The sequence below is a fragment of the Pteropus alecto genome, unplaced genomic scaffold, assembly GCF_000325575.1.
Source record: "Pteropus alecto unplaced genomic scaffold, ASM32557v1 scaffold89, whole genome shotgun sequence".
Taxonomy (NCBI): domain Eukaryota; kingdom Metazoa; phylum Chordata; class Mammalia; order Chiroptera; family Pteropodidae; genus Pteropus; species Pteropus alecto.
Genome location: NW_006443130.1, coordinates 58,371 through 78,286, shown reverse-complemented (window position 1 = coordinate 78,286; position 19,916 = coordinate 58,371). Strand labels below are relative to the sequence as shown.

Here is a 19,916-nt window from a genome sequence, read left to right as displayed (position 1 = left end):
CTGGGACCCCTCTCCAGGACCCGCCTGTCTCTTCCGGTCCCCTGCAGCGGGCGGCGCCCAGGGCGCTCTCCGGCTCCTGCTCACTGGCGACCTTTCCCCAGGCCGCCCCCCCACTTCCTCCGCTTCCTCCTCCTCCTCCCCCTCCATCCTCCGCGTGGCCTGGAGGCCCGCACGCGGGGTCGGTGGCCGGGGTGGCCTGGGAGGGTAGGGCGGAGTGCTGAGGACCCACAGGAAGCGGGGGCCCGGGCAGTGGGGGCAGAGGAGCGCTCTTTCCAGGCCTGGCGGCCCTGGGGACCATGGTCCCGGGGGCAGATACCTGGGCCCTGACCTTTAGTTAGGTTTGGGGTTCACACCGTGATTAACCAAGCTTGGGCTCCTCCTGCAGTGTGACCCTGGGTCCCGAAGCCAGCCCCCCCCCCAACCCATGTGACCTCCTGCAAGTCTCTGAACCTCCCTCTTCTCTAAAATGGGGTTGTGGGCGAATTAAATTACTAGACTAACGCCTGGAAGACAGCGCCTGCACACTGTCAGGGGTGTGCGGGCTGGGGGCCTCACACCTTTCTGCTGTCTGAACCCCGTCCCAACCCCTGACCCTAGTTCTTCCCCCGAGATCTGTTTTATGGAATTTTCCATGCAGGCGCCTTCAAACGGCAACTTAGCCTGATGTGTTCACTGAGACAGGTCAGGGCAGTGACACAGGCCCGTGTGGCGGCCAGAAGCCGAACCCTCCTACGTGCCTCCTCCCAGCTCACTTACCTACTGGCCAGCCCCAGCATGTCTCTCCCTGATGGAGTGGCTTCCTCTGCCCCACCTCGGTCCCAGGACCAACGGCCACACCTGTCGGGAGCCTCCCTTCACTGCAGTGTGTTGGACCTTGTTCTGTGAGAGACAGCAAGTCTACCCGGGGTGGTCTTCTCGGGGGGCGAGCAGGCTTTGTGCACGGGGGCCCCGGCCTGGGGCTCTGGCTAGTGAGGGCCCTCTGAGCTCTGCCTTTTTCCTCCAGAGCAGGTTGAAGGATCTGGGGAAGAGAAAGGTGGGAGCCAAGACACAGGGTGACCTAGGACACAGCAGAGAGGAAACTTGGGAGTTTGGCGGTAGGCTGACCTCGGGGGCGGGGTGCTGCTCCCACAGTTGGGACTCCAGGTCACATGGCTCATCAGAGGTGGCTCCTGCCTACAGCTGTCTCCCACAGTGTCTCTGGCAGGGGGCTCCTGCCTCCTCTGGTCTCTCTCCTGGCCCCCTACTCTGGCCTTCTTGATCAGAGTCTGTGGCCACCCAGGCCACAGATGACCTTGACTGTGTGCCTTGTGCATAACTGTATCCCCAGGGCCTGGCATAGAGGCTCTCAGTGAACACTGGTGGTAAGAATTTAATGGGTCATTGACGCTCCTGGGGCTGACGGGTTGGGGGGGGGTTGTTCAAAAAACCAGGAGCCCCCAGAGCTCCCTTCGCTCTCACCTGCCACCTGCCCTTGGCACGCATGCAGCCCCTTGCCCCGGCTTCTACTATGATCTTACCTGAGGCCTCGCCCCACTCCTCGACCCTTTCCCGGGACCATCTCATGGATGACAAGATGGCCAGTCTTGGGCAGTCGAGTGAGGGACGAGCTTTCACTCCAACACCCCTCCGGACCCCCACACACTCCAAAGGCCCAGGCACCGCAGACACCCTTCCAAGAACGCACCCTGAGGGGCCTGGGTGCTCCCTGCCAGCACACCAGCAGGGGTGAGAACGTACGAGGAGAGGGCGCAGGCAGAGCGCCCCCCCGAATGCACAGCAGCACATCTGCCCGGAGAAAAAGGGAGGCCCAGAATCGCAGGCTTTGGTATTTTTACTCCGTGGTGTGAGGGGCCATCTGTGCAGGTTGGAGCTTGTCTGAGGAAACCGGGATTCGTAGATGAAATTCAAATGTGGGCTTGCTTTGCAGGCTGTCAGCCTGAGACTCTCTCCAGGAGCCGGGGTGGCAATGCTGATATTTCTGTAGCAGCGGAGTGTGCCAGGGGCCGGCAGCTGCCGGGGCGAGTGAGCACATGGGGCCTCCCCCCGAGCACCGCCCACATTCTCAGCAACGGTCTTCCCAGCCCTGGCTCCACCAAGGGTGCCAGGAGGGGCCCGGGCCGCCCGCTGTGCAGTTTGGTCCCCACTACCTGGGAGGAGGCGGGCTGGAGGGTGGGGAGCCAGGGAGAGGAGGGGGTTGCCAGGGCGTGCGTGTGGGGGAAGCTGCGACCCCTCTGTGGTCACGTTGTCCCTCCCGACTACCTCAGTGCACTGCAGTTACACGTCTACCCTCGGCCTGTGCCCCTGGACCCCACTTTCAGCGGCTTGGAAATTCCAGAACCCTCTGTCTGGGCCGCAGGTGGAGGTGGCCACTTTGGGACCCCTCTGAGCTCTTCTCGCACACCAGGGCTGCCTGGTGGGGGCGTGTCAGTGTGAAGTGGGGGCAGGAGGAAAGCCTGTTCTGAGGTGCCCCAGGTGACAGTCCCTCATGGGGCTCGGATTTTAACTGATGGCTGTCCCTGGCATCTGTACCACCCCGCACACCCCGTGCTCACGAGCTTGGGTCCCAGGGGTAGCACGAGTGTCAAGTATGTGTGCCTCTCTTGCTCGTGTGTAGCAGGAACACCGTTTGTCACTGGAGGCTTTCCTTGGGCCCCCTCCTGGGCCCGGTGTGCAGCTGCCCCGGACGGGAGCACGCCGGGGGGTCCACGCCGGGGGAGGGAGAGGATATCGAGGGTCAGCACATTTCATTCTGGGAACTTTTCGGTGCCATTCGCAACCAGTCCCCCGGGGTTCTGGGGTGGCAGAGGAATGACAGATGTGGGCGAATGACCCATGACTCCTGCAGTCATTGCTGTGCCCCCTTTTCTAACTTATGCCAAATAATAAAATCCAGTAATGACAGACAGGGATCGTGGGGAGAAGGCAGCCCATAACCCATTTTTCTTCTCTTCCTCCAAAAAGAAACCTTAGGTGAGAAATGTGATTTCAGATACACCAAGAGGTGTCCTTGGCTCTGAAATACTGCTACACACACACACACACACGCATGCGTGCGCACACACACGCACAGGGCCTGTGACTCCACCAAAGAGAGGCTGCCTTGCCCGCACCGGAGTGTCTCACGTGGGATTGTTCCAAAGCGGAATGGGGCGGCAGGGCCTGGGAATCCAGCAAACGGCCACTGCCAGGCAGGGCTGCTGTTGGCATGGCCAGGGAGAGCCGGGGACAGAGAGGACAGGAGAGGAGCCCGGATGAGGCTTCCAGGGCCGAGCTGGGCTCTGGGCTCACGCGGGGGCTCACTAGCTTGGGCAGACAGAACTTTTTTTTTTTTAACAGAAACAAAAGGATGAAATCATTAGCATCGATTGAGCACATTCAGGATAGATTACTGACGGGCCATTGTGATGGGGATAAAAGAAATATAATTAATAAGCCCGCCCAGCCGCCTTTGTGCCTCCTGTGAGTTCTTTATTGGCGTCGCATCCATCCCAGCTGCGGACCGCCATCGCTCAGGTGCCCCCGACGTCGCTGAAATGAGCCCCACAGAAATCACTACCGTGGTCGCGGACTCAGCGTTTCAACTGCAATTTGTCTGCCGATGCCTCCGTTTTCCCTGTCTGGGGACAGAACTGGGGGAGGGTCTGCCAGCGGCACGGCACAGGGTTCCATTCAAGGAAGAACAAAGCCTGTCCCCCCCGGGCTGAGGCTCCGAGGGGATCCAGGTTCCCCCCTGCCCAGGACCATGTCCAGGCCCACCCAGCAGGGCCAGGCACCAGCCCCCGGGTGGGGGACCTTTTCAGGGGAGCAGTCCTGAAATGACACCTGCCCCAGCTCTGGCCTTGGCATGCCCTCTATGGGCTGAGGGTCAAAGGTCACCCTGAGGGTCACCAGGAGGCCTAGAGGACCAGAGGCACCTGCTTTCCGGTCCTGCCAGTCTGACTCCGCCCCCTCCCTCCTGACAGCTAGAGAAATGAAACCTTTGCATGACAGGAAGCGGGGGAGCTCCCTAAAGTGTGACCCAAACCTGAAAACGCCCCACGCTCTCGTCTCTCGTCACCACCTGGACGGTGGGAGTCGGAAGAGAAACAGAAAGCAGCTCTACCCCGGGAGGCGGCACTGACCCCATGCATGCTGACGCGACACGCGGCCTCTCTGCCCAGGGGCAGACGGGGAAGCCGAGGCCCAGAGCACGGAAGGGGTGACTGCAAAGCCCCACAGATCCCGTAAACCCAGGTGTCTGAAGCTCAAGGCCCCGGAGGAGCCAGGTGTGTGCAGAGCTCGGCTCGGGCCGAAGCGCTGTCCGAGTACCAGACCCTCTAAGACAGACATGCCCCGCCTGCCACTCTTCTAGAAACATTCCCCCCTCCGGACCTGTGCCGCTTCCCAGCTTTGACGGCGTCCAGGTGGGAGGAACACCTGTCTGCCCAAGAGGTTCCGCGGCACCTAGGTGAGGCTCAGTAGGGCGGGAGCTGCAAGCGGGCCTCGGGGGACAGGTTCGCGGCAGGTGATGGGCGCTGCCCCACGGAGGCCCGTGTGACCTCTCCTAAGTCACAAAGGTTGGATTGCGTGTGCCTAAGCCCCTTTGCGGCCCAAACACAACGAAACCCCACAGCGGCACCGGCCCTGCAGCCCCGACGGGCAGGCGTCCTGTACCTCGTCCAGACTGACACGGGGTCCCCACCACCATCAGCACTGATAGGACGAGCAGACGCAGAATCTCAGGGCAAGCTCGCTGGGCCATCAGCACCTCACGCCGAGGGACACACGACTTTCTGGATGACTCAGGCTGCGCTGCTGGAAGACGTTCGCTTCGGATTCTGCCTTCTTCTAAGGAAGGGGTGGCACTGCCAGGCTGGCCGGTCGCAGTCCGGGAGATGGATTGTCTGTCCAGCTGTCTGTGTGATGATGTATGGAGCCCGGTTCACATGGGTCAGCCGCCCTGACAGCCCTTCCAGGAATGGAATTCAATGGTGTGTGTGGCTCCTTCCCTCAGAAAAACACTGGACACGGGGGCCTGATCCATTTCTCTGAATGCCTTGCTTTTCAATCTTAATGTTGATTTTTGCAGGTGGAAGATAGCCTGTCTGCTTCTGGGCATGGAAAAATAAGAAGTTCAATGCAGGACAGAATTGATCCATCTATCCTTTCATTCACAGAGCAAATCTTTAATGAGCACCTGTTATATGCCCAGCTCTGAAATTACGTGCTAAGCAATGAAATCAATTGGCGGGCGATCACCGAACAATAACAAAAAGAGAGTGCGTTTGTACATGAGTGTGCACGTTAAACCACTTAGAGATGATACAATTGGATGAAACAGCCCTGCAGAAAAATAGCAAATATTTTTATTTATTCATATGTTAGTGTATGCAAAGAAAAAAATTCCTGAGCAATCTACACAGTTTTATCACCCAAACTGTTAAGAACGGCATCTCTGGGGGATTTTCCGTTTCCATGTTGTGTTTGTAGTATTATAACTTCTTATAACAAACATGCTCCGCTTTCATAATCAGAGAAAAACCTATCCAGTTAAATAATAGCCATTTCAATGGGCAACGGAGTCGGTGGTACCAAGTGTGGGAGCAGGTGCAGGAGGCAGAGACGCCTACTCCCAGCGAGGGGTTGAAATCGGCATGATGTGGGGAGTCCCTGACCACGTCCAGACAAGGGGCAAAAGCATTCGCTCTTCGACATGGCTATTCCACGCCTGGAAACATGCTCTAGAGGAGTCGCACGTATGTCACACCCATGAAACAGCATGTCGATGGCAGCGCTGTTCGTGGTGGCAAACACATCAGAAACCTACTCGCGGGCCGGCATGGGGCCGAATAGATACATCGTGGCACGTTCACACAGAGGAAACCCCACCACAGTTAGAATGAATAGACCAACCCCACCTGTACTGACGGGAGTAAATCTCGAAAATAATGTTGCAATAAATAGCAATAAAGCGCTATGATGATGCGTAAGGTTTGATTCCATTTATGTGAAGTTTTAAAACACCCAAAGGATTGTTTTCTGTAAATCTACTGCTTATGGATCCAGGTATAAATGATGAAAATCTAAAAGTATGTGTGGGGACCATCGGCACTGCCCTCAGTGCGGCGGTTTTTCTGGGGAGGACGGGACGATCACGGGGTTTGGGAGGGAGACTGGGGGCCTTTGACTGTGTCTAATATTGTATCGCTTCAAAAAAAAATGACCCGAAGCCAGTGTGGCAAAGCTGGATGATGGGTCCATGGTGATCACCGTATTATTTTCTGCCAATCCGATGGGAGCGGAAGGTCTCAGCGCTTTACCTTGCTTCTCCCTGGCGACTTGTGCATCGAGGGCTTCTCATGTTTATTTTGTATTGCCGGTTCCCATCTCCACGAGAGCATAGAAGGCGGCAGAAGGCGTTATTTTCCTCGAAGATGGTGAAGGGTGTGGCGCATGCCGGGTGGAGAGGCACGCTGCAGGTGGGGCTGCAGGTGGGGCTGCAGGTGGGGCTGCAGGTGTGAAGCCTGGCAGGGCAGTGAGGGGACATCCACGTGAGAGGTGAGCTTGCCCGGGGGTAGCAGGTCGAGGGCAATGCACCTGTGGCTCCTTCACCTTATGCTGGGCAGAGAAGGGCCTGGAAGGAATGCTACCTGGTGTGCGGGAGTGGGGGGTTGGGGGAGTCAAGAGAAGGCGAAAGTTCCCGGCGGGAAGGGGGCCTGCAGAGCGCTGTGGCTGAGATGGCCTGGTCGATGAAGGTGGAAGGGACCCGCTAGGTTAGCCACATGGCTGTCGTCGGTGGCCTCGGTGGGGACAGTGTGTGCTACCTGGATGCAGCAGAAGAGGAGACAGAGACCCCGTCACAAAGGTCCCAGCAGCAGGGGCTGGTGTGTGAGGAGGGGCTCAGAGCTGCATCTGGAGTCTGGAGGCCCAGGGAACAAACAGGCCCGTTCTGCCTCTTGGTGCCACGGGAAAGCGGGAAAGCGTCTGAGCAGCTGGCCGGGGCAGGGGGAGGCAGGGAGGAAGGCAAAGGGCAGCGACGGGAGTGCGCAGCATCCGAAACACTTTCCAGAGGGCCCTCCCAAGTGTCCGCCAGCCCAGCTCCTCTGGGGCCACAGCGATTCCGGCCTGCAGGGCAGCCTGTCGGCCACCCACAGCCAGCCGCGCAGCCTTCCCTCCCACAGACACCGCCCTGTCCGGGGCCCACGCTCACCTCGTTCCTTCCGTGGGCACTGGAAGAAGTCACCTGGAGCCGGATCTGCTCTGTCACTTCCCAATGTGATCCTGGGCACCTGCTTGACTTCTCCAAGCCCAGGGACTCTGCTGTGGAAAGGGGGCGGCAAGACAGTGTTTACCCCATAAAATGAAGGGCAGACCAAATGGGGTCACACATCGAAAACGCTCATGAGAGAGGAGCAGCTCGGGCGGTGGCCGTGGCTGTTGTCCCTGGTGGGCAGGGTCCCCTGTGTGTGCTGGTGCAGCCCGGAGCAGGGGGCGACCTAGGAACACACGGCACTCGCTCCAGGGGCCCTTAGGTCCCCAGTCACCCTATCCCTCCCAGGTTCAGCCCCATCTCTCCCCCGCCCCCCACCTCCTGCTTCTGGGGCAGCCTTCTTGGAAGTGTCAAGTATACCTGCTGTCCCTCCCATGGGGCTTCTGTCCCCAGTCTCCCTCCTTCCTCCGCCCTGTTCGTGACACTTCTGTTGGCTGCTGGGGAGAACCCGACAGCCTCCCTCTCCACTCGCCTCATCATGGCACTGCCCTCAGGTATCCCGGCTCACCTGTCTCCCAGGCTCACCTGAGCTCTCCCACCGCACCCGGTGAGCCTTGCTCCCCAGCACGGGCAGCGCCTCCCACACGGCAGAGGCTTGCGGGACCGTGCCTCGGGCATCGCGCTAGGGAGGCCAGTATCCGACTTGAACATCTCTGCACAAATCAGATGCTACACAATTTTTGGTGTTGGCAGTGACCAGAAAAATGGCTGGGGATGGGGGGAGGGAGTGTCGATTCGATAAAGGACACCGTTGCCCTCCGGTCTGGGGCTCTGGGGAAACAGCCTGGTAAGCCATCGGAGGCTTCTGGAGTCAAACGCGGAATAGGGACGAGGTACGAAAAATCTATGCTCATTGAATGCAAAATGCAATTGCCTGTCAGCACAGGAACTGAAGTATCTGCCGCAAATTATATTTAAGACTCTATTGTCGCAGGCAGATTAGCTAATGCTTGATTTTAAGTACAGGCTCTAATGCTATTACTCCTGGTTAGCTCTGCCTGGCAGGTAACCTTGTGGAACAAATGACTGCATTGCTTGAATAACATATTTGATCAAACAGGACAATTCTTTCAAAAATTGAGTTCTCTGTGGCAATTTGAGACCCGTAATCAGCAAATTAGATGATTACAGCAGGGATAAAAATAGTCTTCTAACAATGTCCAAGGTATAAATGTGATTCGAATTTCAAAACGTGGTAGGAAAATGCACGACCGGGCAAATACGACCAGGCGCGATCGGATCTGATTTCTTCCGGTCGCTGCTCTGAGCTGGGGCTGAATTTCGCCCCCATAACCTCGTCTCTTCCATGTCTGAGTTGGAGGATAGAAATACGTCTCGCTCCGAGTTCCAGATCCTAAGGAGCGGTGCCCGAGACCGCACCGGGAAGTGGCAGAGCGGGTCCCAGGTCCGGGTGACGGCCTCCGGTGCCCGAGGAACAGGTGGCGTCAGTGTGAGCCCAGCATGGGATGGTGCTTCGCAATGAATGTGCCTCCAGTGCTTACAGTCACAGGGACCTCAGCAGCCCTTAATCCCCACCTGGCATGAATGGCCACCATGACAGTGAGCTGTCCACGCCCCACGTGGGACAGCAGCTCCGGAGACCCTTTGGTCCCCACCACCTCGAGGCCTTTCCGTTCTCAGGCACGGGGGACAGACTGAGGAGCCCTGGTGAGGTCTAGGGGTGGCTCCTGTGGCCGGGCGTGAGCTGACATGGGCGCTCTGCCTGCCTCACCCCGTGTCTGCACTGTTGCTCAGTGTCTCCACTTCTGACCCGAGGGTTACGAGGACCGCATCGCCACCTTCTCTGGGTCCTGCTCACACACCTCTGCCTTGGAGCATTTGTCGCCTGGGCTCACCACATCTGCCATTTCTACCCCGGGTGTCCGTTGGCTGTCCCCTGGGCAGATCCAGTGGACCCGTGAGGGCCCGATCGTACACTAGCGGATGGACAAAGCCTCCTCTGGAGGGGAAACTGAGTTTCACTTACCAGCGGCTGTCGGAATTTCTGGCAGGGCCGCAGAAAACACAGATTACTATAAACTTCACTCACTCGTTGGGACTTACTCTGTTAGCACAGATATCAAAAGCTGCCCATGGCAACAATGCCACTTACAATAAGTACAGATTTCCAGAAACGCAGCCTTCCGACAATTTTACGTATGAGGCAGCGTCATCACAGTCGGTAATTCTACGTGATGGCTTGCCAAACGGTCTATTAGTATTTACCTCGAACTCGCTTTCTAACCAGCGTTACCTCCCATTTGTCAAGATATCGAACTTTTAATGAAACTTAGAAAGCGGAAATGTTTTAAGCGCCCTGTTTTTGCATAGAAAATGTCAAATGTAAATTAACCACTTTTAGGATTTTTGCAAGTCACTTGCAAATGATCACGATGAGAAATTCACTACTTTTTAAGGTGAGCATCACTGCCTGAGATGGAAGAAATAATTAGCTAGGAGTATCGTCTGACTAAACACCATTACATGTGGATTTGTAATGCATTTGGGAACTTTATTAAAAATTGCCAGAACTATCATATCACAATGTTAAAAAGTACGGCTGCTCTCCAGCTTCATATAAATGTGACACGGATTTGAAATGGCTGTTTTTCGATTTCAGATCTTTTCCTTACAAAATGAGATAAAATGTCAAGTCGAAAATCAGTGGGATTCGTTTGCTCATTGAGCCTCGGTTTTACGAACTCGTACACACACCGAAGCAGTGAGCAAGTGGGTCGAGACTGGACGAGGCCACTGCTGGGACAGCTCAACGAAATGCCCATGACCTGCACACGCCAGGCCATCAAGCAGACAGCGACCCCGCCCGGCCACCGGCCACCCAGCGATGCCGTCGCTGGTCAGGCACAAGCACTGACACGGTGGCCTCGGCTGCATGTAAGTTCACGTTGCATTTTCCTCTTCAAAGCACAGTTTAAGGCCACAAAGTCAGCAAGTTCTCGGGGCTGAGCTGTGGGGAGGGCGCCGTGCAGGCCCCGGGTGAGGAAGGCCGGCTGGGAACCTCAGCCGCAGCTCAGGGGGCCTTGGGGGGCAGGCAAGGCCCCCCCGAAGTGCATTTCAAACATTTTCTCTTACATGTACATATGTTCTCAAAAAATTGGGCTTCAGGAGGGGTGAAGCTAGATGAGACCTTGACACAGACACACGCAAGGCCGACTTGCAACTTAAATCACCAGACACGGCTCGTAAAGCCAGCTGTCTCGAGGACAGGGCCACCTTTATTAAAAATGGATAGACGTAGCAGCACTTAGAAAACAACAGTTCATAAAAGGCATTGTACACTGTCAACTGGCAGTGGGCGGGTGGGCCCCAGCCGTGTGGGGTGCGGGCCCCGCATCGTGAGGCCCCCGACCGCCTGCTCCGCTCAACGCATGGGACCCAGTGCGAACTCCCGAGGGGGGCCGGCGCAGCAGGCCTTGGCGTCGCCTGTCACCCGTGTGAACAGGGGAGCGAGCCCAGCGGCGGCCTCCCTGGCAGCCCCTGGAGCTCGCTCTGGTGTCAGGAGGTGGCCGGTGTGCTTGACCCGCTCGTTGCAAAGCCCGAGCGTCCCGTGAGAGCACTCGTCCCCGCCGACGCCACCCCCAGACACGCCTCCGCCGCGCAGGGGTGCCCTCCCATTCTTGAGTCCGAGAGGCTAGCGCGGCCCATGGGGCGGACAGGCGAGGGCCTGGAACAGCCACTCCCGGACGCGCCACTGTCTTTGGAGGAGGCTGGTGTCATGCGGTCCCCTGCCCGTCGCTGTGCTTCTTACTGCTAGGTGGCGGGGTGAGGACCCCGGTGGGGAGGGGAGAGACCCGATTCTGTTCAGATAATATGGCTTTCTTCGCTTGGGCTTTGTCCTGCGGGCGAGAATGAAAGCGGGGCCGTTAGAGGGGGACTGTCCTCTCGGCGTGACCTGCCGCGCGCTCCCTCCTGTGGAGGCGTGGGAGGGAGAGACGGCCAGGCGCACTCCAGAAACCTCGCTCCGCACAGCGCTGAGACGCAGCCTCTCCTGACCACGACTCCCTGCCCAGTCCTCCCGGGCCACCCGGTGCCCGCCCAGGGAGAGGGGACGGGGCGTCGGCAGCTTTCGGAACCCGTGTGGGAACAGGAAGGGGACTGACCAGCAGGTCCAAGCTGTTCAGGTGGGTCTGGATGTTGTGGGCGTCCTCCGCGGGCACGCCCCGGAACTGCTTCAGTTTCGAGCTTCCTGTCTCCCTTATAACCATGGCAAACGGGACCATCCACTTGACACACTTCTCTACGTCACGCCACTGATACCCTGTGACGGAGACCGACAGGCTCAGTCCGAGGCCACCGAGCGGCCTGCAGGTGTAACCCACCTGTGAACGCACCTGAAACCTTGTGCATCAGTTCGGACGAAGAGAAATGGTACAAGGCAGAAGCAGCAAGGACGCCGTAGGGAAATTCCAGGCAGCCGACGTCCAGGACGCAGAGGTCTAACAGCTGCGGAGAGGAAGAGGACGCTGACACCGGCGGCCGACACACGGGCCCATGGGGTCGCGTGACCCGGCGGCGCGGCGGGCCCAGAGGTCGTGGCCACTTGCCTCTGCGATCTGTATGAAAATCTGCTGGGGGTACTGCGGCAGGAGCACTTCGTACACGTCGTTCAGGTAGGCCACCTGCAAGTAGACACTCAGCCAGGACACAATGGTCAGGGGACTTAAATGCCACTTCAGAGCCTAAGGGAAAACAGAGAGAAAGGGGACCCGCGGTTGCGACAAGAACATTGCTGCTCCCCGTCCTCTCCAGGGGCTCGAAGCGCGGCCGAGCACCACGCCGGCGTGTCCGGCAGGAAGACACCACGCCACGTGCACGCCACGGAGCGCGGAGGAGGCGTCACGCACGCAGGAAGGACCGGGACTCTGCCTGCCGCCCACCTTCATGATGATCAGCTCCATGGTGAGGATGTCGTCGCCGGAGCAAGCCCCATCCGTGACGTATGCAAACTGGTGCAGCTTTGGAGGGTATATCTCCTGAGAGGACACAAAAGGGAGGGAGACACGACTCCAGAAGCCCGCCTCCGACCGTCTCAACTCACAGCGAACCCCGAAACCGCGCTTTCAGCCTAGCAAAGGGAAGGGGAGGGCACCCGAGCGACTCCGCGGCCCAGGCCACTGTGACTGTGGAAGCAGCGAAACATCCCCCTCGCCGATCACTCATTCAGTCGATCAATGACACTTTCGGTCATTGGGAATAATTTTGAAATTTTCACCTTTTCAATACTTTTTTTTTGCAACGTGTTTACAAGTTAGACCCGTTCACCTTCTAATCACACCAAAATCTCAGTCCTCTCAGGTCAAGGTTTAATATTTCTGCTTAAAGTAACTGAACAACCTAAGCATTTTATATACTCACTGCTTCTCTTTCTTCTTGGCTAAGTTCTAGCATTTTCCGCATGTGTCTTAACTTTAATGGGCCTCAGATGAGAGAAACGCAGGCTATCCGTTACAAACGAGTAGTTCACCTCGTCCCCAGTTCTCAGGGGAGCTCAAGAAACAGCATGTGCCACCTAACGAATATTTGAAAGTCATTTACCTCAAGTTTGGCAGCAATAAATAAAGACGAAATCCCAATAAGCTGTAAAAGCGTTTTTACGACGTCTTGTTGTGTCGCCATATATCGATCAAAGAAATCCTGCGCCAGGTAAAATGTCTCTCTGTGAAGTTTGTAGACTTCGCACACCTGAAAAAATATTAAGTTTAGAACAGTTACTTGAGAAAAAAGTAACCAAAAAGCTCGCCGTGTGTTCTGGTTAAGTCAGTACTAATGAACGGAAGGAGAACCTGCTTTTCTGCCCGATGGCTCCCTCCCCTGTCCCCAAGCACACAGTGAAAAGCGGGGACCCGGGCCAGAGGACGAAGCGGTCTGTGTCCTGCAATAGTTCACGAGCGAGTTTTCACAGCCTGCTGAAAGCACATTTTCATGAAAACACTAGGAATTTTCTCAAAGAAAAAAAACCCTCTATAGGTTTCATTCTGGCTTGAGGAAAGTCACAACTGGCAACCGCGGGAGAAAGTAAAAAAGCCAGAACATGCGTTTCCTTACAGATGATGTCACGTCCGAAACAAAGTGAAGCTTCTTTAAATGGAAACTCAGAGGCCTAGGTTCTAGTTCCGGCTCTCCCTGGACACCCCTCTTGTCCCAGACCGTCCCGACTGCAAAGGTGCTGCCTCGCTGACCCCACTCATGGGGCAGCTGCGACAGGGCTGAGAAGACCAAGGACACGTGAGAGCCCAGGTCCCCAGCAGATCGCGTCACGCACATGAGCCTGCCACTCCCAAACGGGCCTCCCAGGTAAGCCCTCCCTGGGGGAACCAGGAGAGACGGCCCAGGGACAGTGACGGAAACGAACAGGGAACTTTGTGATTGCCAGAGGGCAGTGGCCCTCGGGCAGCTGGAGCCGCGCGGGTCCACGTGCTCAGCGGTTTGCGCAGTGAACGCGCACAGTGCTGCGGACGCGTTTTCCTCATGATCGTCACGTTCTCTTTGCCCTGGGCCACGTTACTGGATCACAGCACGTAACGCGCGGCGCACAGAACACGTGCTGAGCGACCGCTGGTCATCAGACCGGCTCCCGGTCAACAGCGCGCTGTCGGTAGCTAAGTTTTTGGGGAGTCTTTGGGGTGTTGAAGTGACAGTTGGAATTTCAACTATCGTTAGCGGTCACTGGATCTCCACAGTCCAGGCGAGCTCCCCTCAGCCGTGCTCATGGAGCAACGCGTTAGAAACCAGACCCTGGCCTCCGAGGAACCAACGCAGCCCGCTTCGCCCAGCTCACAGCGTCACCGCAGACTAGCCTGCTCGCCAGCTGCAACTCAGTGCCGTCCCGCTGAAGACATAAAGGTCACCGTTCTTTTCTACCGTTCACGGTGTTACTGACATTTTGTGTCGAACCTCGGAGAAACACATTCCTCTCAAGCAGACGGCATCAGTTGCGTTCTATGAAACGGAGCCTCTTGGCCCAGCGCCTTGGGAGCTGAAGCGCGAGGATGAAGCGCGCACACCGTCCACGCTGCAAGGAACCGTGCGTCCCCTGGAGCGCGCAGACGGGACCTTTGCCACGAGGCGCTGCGCTGGGCAGCTGCAAGTCGGCAGCCCGAAGCAGGCCCGCCGGCCGCCAGCACAGGAAAATGCAGCCGTTGATGATCCAGGGGACGGACGAAGCGAGCGAGCTAAGAATGGGAGACACGGCGATCTCCCCGGGCCTGCTGCGCAGCGGGTGCCCGCCCCATACGCAGTTCTAGTCCGCACCAGCTCCACAAGGGGAGAGCTGCCAGAAAATGCCGAGGAGAAAACCAAGGCTCACAGCTGAGTGGCCTGCCTGAGGCACGCTGGCGGCCAGTGGCGAAGGGGATCTGATCCTGGGATGAGCACTGAGGGAACACAGCGCAGGTGGCTCATCGGGAGTCGTCAGATGCAGCCGCCACGTGTACGCCTTCGTAAAGCAATCCGGCCGAGCTGTCCTTCCACGGCACGGAGGAAAGGCCCCCTCTCGCCACCTAAGGCTTACGGGTGTCCAGGAAAGGTCCCTAATCAAGGCCCGGCTGAGCCGCCCCCAGCTCCCCCAGAAAGTGGTGCGCTCCCCACACAATACGACTCTATAATAAACATTTATCCATCTCCATTTGTAATATTTGTTCTTTTGACCAATTGTTGCAGAGAACCGTGATTGTGGTCAACAAAGGATCTGACCGATACATTTTGTTAGTTAAAAAGGAACAATGTGCTCTCTTAAAGTTAAAGGTAAGTTTGTTCATAGTTTTAAAACCTAAGACTGGCTGTCAAATTGCCATTACCTGCACTGCCCTGGGCACACCTAAAAGCAACGTAATCAGCCAAGGTCGACTACCAATTTCTCCAGTTAATTGGAAAAGACAACCTTTGCAACTATTGGAACTTCGATTAAAAGACAATTCGATGTCAACTTAAAAACATCTAAGGGGCAAAGAGACTTCAGAAACTCTTTTCAGGACACATGCAAGCGACAAGTTAGACCAAGCAGTGTATGTGCCACAGCTTCAGAGACTCGGAATGGCAATGGGCTCGAACTCCCAGCTGCAGAGGATTCTAGAAACAGTGCTTCCCGCTAACAGGGAGGCCAGCTCACCTCCATCAGCCAGTCCAGAAGAATCGCTCGCATTTTCGGCTGCAGGAGAGGGTGCCGCTGTAAAAAGTGCTTGTCCCTTAAGTATGTCCTTTCCTTGTTTAACATGATTTTCCAGACCTCGTCTCGATTTGCCCAGCTACAAAAAACAAAACCAAGCAGGAAAACAGGAGACGGGGTCAGTGGGCCACACCGCCGCCCGCCGCCGCCGGGGGGCACGGGGGGCCCAGGCAGCCCGCTTACTTCAGCACAGGCAGGGGTGGGGCTCGCGCTGGCCTGGTGCCCTGAGGCTTGTGCCCGGGGCTTGGGCACACCAGCTCATCCTCTTCTTTGTCAGGTGTGGGGATCAAGGAGCAGGGGTTTTCACAGTCTGGATTACTGTCCCACGGCTGGAAAGGAAAAGCACGTTTCTAAATGTTTGCCGTAAACCAGCCGGTTTTACATTCGCTGTTTTGTAGAGCGGCCAGTGATTCGCACTGGAGAGCGGCTCCCGGCCTGGACTAAGACGGAGGTGGCGAGCGAGAGCCGCAGGGTGACCCACGCGTCCGTTTCACTAGTGACACCCAAGGAAACTACAAGGTCGGGAGCATTTTATCCTCCACGTTATCACTGTCACAGGAGGTGCCTGACAAAACGCAACATGCAAACAACCAGCACCGAAAAAAAACCACAAATCCACCTGCAGCTTCGGTAAGAAAACAGGCGTGACCACTGAAGCGCACTGTGGGACCACTCAGTCACTGTTCGAAGATTTGTTTAACAAGTACGACCAATTTGAAACTTCTTAAAAACAGAAGACAGAACTTTCCAATAAAAAAACTGCATAAGCATTCATTCACAAGTATAAACGACCAAAAATATAAAGTGCCACCTATAATCAGTCTCTCCATTCTAGAACGATGTCACGTCAAACGCGACATCTTCCTTTGGTTGCAGGACTAGCCAAAGATATTACACAACAGGGACTTCTAGTTTTCCCTAACTCGAAACAAAACAAAGAAAACATCTGCCCAGTTAACACCAGATCAAGCAGTGGTCACAGGTCATACTAAGTGCACGGAGACAGAGCCTAGACCCCGGAAGACCCCTGAATCACGCCCCAAAGGCCGACACTTAAGACTCAACTAACTTGCCATCATCAAACACCTGACGACTCATGCCAGGAGCGATGCCTCAAATGCTCCAGCACGGCCTTGCAACAGGACATCTGAACTCCCCTGTGCGCTCCACACCCCACGTCTAGGCTCCGTCCGTCACCTCGTATTGGACCCCCTTTACCCTTTGTCCCCCACCCCCTTCCTCTCTGGTACCCACCGTTCTGTTGTCTATATATGATTGATTTTGAAAACTATAAAATATTGATTTTGTTCAAGATATGGCAGGTAACAGTCCTGCGGCATGGAAGCCGAGTGTGACACTCTTGGCATTTTTTTTAAAGCAAAGAGATCACTGATGTTGACACAGGAGACAACTGAGATGACAAACGATCATGGACACTGGAAAGTATGGTACAGGGTGGCTGTCCCAGCCCACCAGCCACTTTCAGGGTCCCGAGAAGAGCAAGTCGGGACGGAGCCCTCGGCTGTGCCTCGCTACTGGGCCTGGCGTGCGGAGTAACCACGCTGGCGCCTGCCAACGGCGGTAGGAGGGCAGGCAGCCTCCGCCTCCCTTGCTGGGACGGTGCGCTGGGAGCACTTCCTTGGCTCCGATGGGGTCATGGTACCACCGCCGCCCGCAGGAGTTGGGGGCCACGTCTGCGGCTGGAGGGTGGGAACTGCTGAGAGCAGGCCTTGGAGGCGAACTGCTACAGTTCGCAGACAAACGGGGTCGAGCCACACGCAGACACTCGGTTCCCGAGGTGGCTTCTTAGGGACCAGAGCTGTGAAGCAGAATACTGAAGGCTGCGTCCTGTAACTCGAGTGTCCATCGTGTTTCGAGGAAGCAAGATCAGTCTGACTTTAGGAAGGAAAGGGATGGATGCAAGAGACCCGTCTTGACTACTCCCGACCGCCCGACCCGACGCCTCGTTCCATTAAGAATACAACTACCTTACGCAAAATTACGTTCTGAGAACAGAAAGCCCAGGACTCCACCACAATAAAAAAAAATTGCGTTTTAAGCAAAAAATTAAACAAAATGGATATAGTAAGTGGACTTGAGATAAAAGGGCTTCTTTTCATTAAGAAAGACCCAACGTAAGGACCAAAGGTTCCCTGTGGTCTTGACGAAGCAGTTACACGGAGCTTAGCATGACGGCTAGAAGTAACTCAAGGCCGTTGCACTGGGCTGAACTATGATAACTGTGTGACTCTGTGTCGTTAACAGGCAAAAAGGTGTATTACCCCCAAAGTCCAGCTTCATGAAACCACACAGAGAAATGACGAGACTGCGCCGTGAATAGGTGCGTAATTTTCAAGTCATCTAAATGTGCAGAAGCCTGTTGTCATCAATCTCTGGACAACCACGACATGCCTCCCAGTGGGAAATGCAAGAGCTATTCCCATGTGACAGCCGCCAACGCCCTGCGGTCCCCCGGCGGCTAAGCTCTGTTGGAGGCCCCACTCAGGGGGTCCCCTGCAACAGCCTCCTCTCGGACTCTAAGAAGTCAATGTGGACAGCTTTGCTTCATCCCCAGTTGGAAATTTCAATTCAAAGCTGAGAAAATGACCGGTCTTGACTTTCACAAAGTAGAGACCCATTTTATAAAACCCACACAAATCAATTCGCTCGACGATTTTTTTAAGGGGAGAAAGAGGAAAAAAGGAAAGAATGTGGGACTGTCCTTTTTCCTTCCCTAACATGAAGTGTTTTTTTTTCTTCCTGAGAGAGAAGGAAATCATCGACTCCTTGTTCAATGAGCAGCAGAACCTCCCCAGAAACGCTAATTCCTAGGGCCCTATGCGCAGTGACAGTTACTGGAAATAGCGTGGCCCACTGCTCTGAAGCCCTTCACCCTTCCACACTCTGTGGCTCAGGTGTGGCTCACGGTGCCACGGCGCGTGCTGCCCACTCCTCCTCTAGCCAGGACCGCCGCCCTCCGCTCAGATGCTCCTCCTCGGCTTCTATTTGTGACAGAGTCAGAAGGCCCGACGGGCTAGTTAGCGGACGGACTGCTCTCCCTACCGGAGCCATAACTATGGTCTGCAGCCATTTCTGGGGGTAGACAGATAACGTGAACTTTTTCTGCCAGGAACTCCTGATATTATAACAATATCACAAGCGTGCAGGAAATTTGGCGGGAAGTCCACGAAGGAGGGGCGCCGAGAAACGGGCCAGTAAACAAAAAGTGTGGAGACACACCCATCATTGCACGATATTCTACCAATACTCCCTACTCCCGCTGAGGCCTGGACGGGCCCCAGACAGCAGTGATCACCGCAGATAATTGCTGGATGGGCTGAGGAACCTCCAGAAAGGGGGGAGGGGGGAGTTTTAAACCTGACCTGAAGGCAGTAGGAGGAGCCAGGGAGATCCTTAAGCTCCATGAGGGAAAAACAAGTGTGGATGGGGAAGAGGCCATTTCTTAGGAACACACACAAATCCCCATGATCACGGTTACCCTGGGAACTGTGTCAGGAGCCCCCCACCCACCCCAGCTCACCAGCCTGAAGACAAGGCTGCAGGACAGACCCCACCCCTGGCCTGTACTTGTCTCTGGGTTAATTTCTTCCTTTGAGTCTCAGTTTCCCCAAGGGCAAACAGAGAGGACTGAGTTATTCAACGTTCATTCTGGTTCTCCCAGGCATCAGTACAAATCTGGAACAAGACACCTTCCTGGAACCCCAAGCTGGCAGCAGTGGTGCTCACGGGCAGGCAGTGCTCAGCCATAGGGGCTGTGGCCACAGTTAGAGCACAAGCCTTCAGCAAGAGGCAAGGGACTGTGGACCCAAGTGACCCACAGAGGGCAGGGGTCCTCCACTCAGGCCCAATCTACGAGTGAACCTACCTGACTGCCACACTGGCTTCTCACGGTCCTGTCGATTTTGGCAATTTCTTCATCTGGATCCTGCAAAAACTAACATAAAACAAACCGCCACCCCACAAGGAAACACACCAAACAGCCAAAGACAAAAACAGAGAAGAAAAAGAAAGTTGGTTAGGTTGTGAGCACCATTTCTGCAAACACAGACGCCCCTTAACTACTGCTCTATCAATAAGTACGTGGACAGAACCCAGCCTGGTACCCAGGTAAGATGGGGGGCCATCCTCCCCCACCTGTCCCCTTTGTACTCACCACGGCCACATTTGCCTTCCTCTTCCTGGAGCGAACTGAGGCATCGCTGCCACTTTCCTCTTTCATGGTGCCCGGCTCCTTGGCATCCCTGCGAAGCCAGAGTGGCACAGAGGTAAGGGTGAGCTGTCCCCGATCGGGGCCCACCCCTCCCCCACTGCCGCACACCCTGCCCTTCCCCGCAGTGGCCGGGCCACTCACCTCTCCCTCCTCTCCCTCGGCATGGCGCAGGGCGCAGGATCAGACCTCAGGCCTGGGGAGCACAGAGCCGGCGATGGGGTGAGGACGGCCGGCCGAGGGGACCGGGGCCC

At 56.2% G+C, this 19,916-nt stretch overlaps 1 protein-coding gene across 1 annotated transcript; it reads right to left on the bottom strand.

The window, feature by feature from the left end:
• Positions 1 to 10,448: 10,448 nt before the first annotated feature.
• CCNE1 (cyclin E1) lies at positions 10,449 to 19,910 on the bottom strand. The gene is given in 12 exon segments (XM_006923418.3): positions 10,449 to 11,010; positions 11,013 to 11,106; positions 11,371 to 11,528; positions 11,602 to 11,713; positions 11,815 to 11,949; positions 12,148 to 12,243; positions 12,806 to 12,952; positions 15,378 to 15,513; positions 15,618 to 15,763; positions 19,321 to 19,389; positions 19,609 to 19,696; positions 19,807 to 19,910. Coding segments are annotated over 12 exon segments (1,449 nt in total). The 5' UTR covers positions 19,830 to 19,910; the 3' UTR covers positions 10,449 to 10,765.
• Between the last annotated feature and the right edge of the window lie 6 nt (positions 19,911 to 19,916).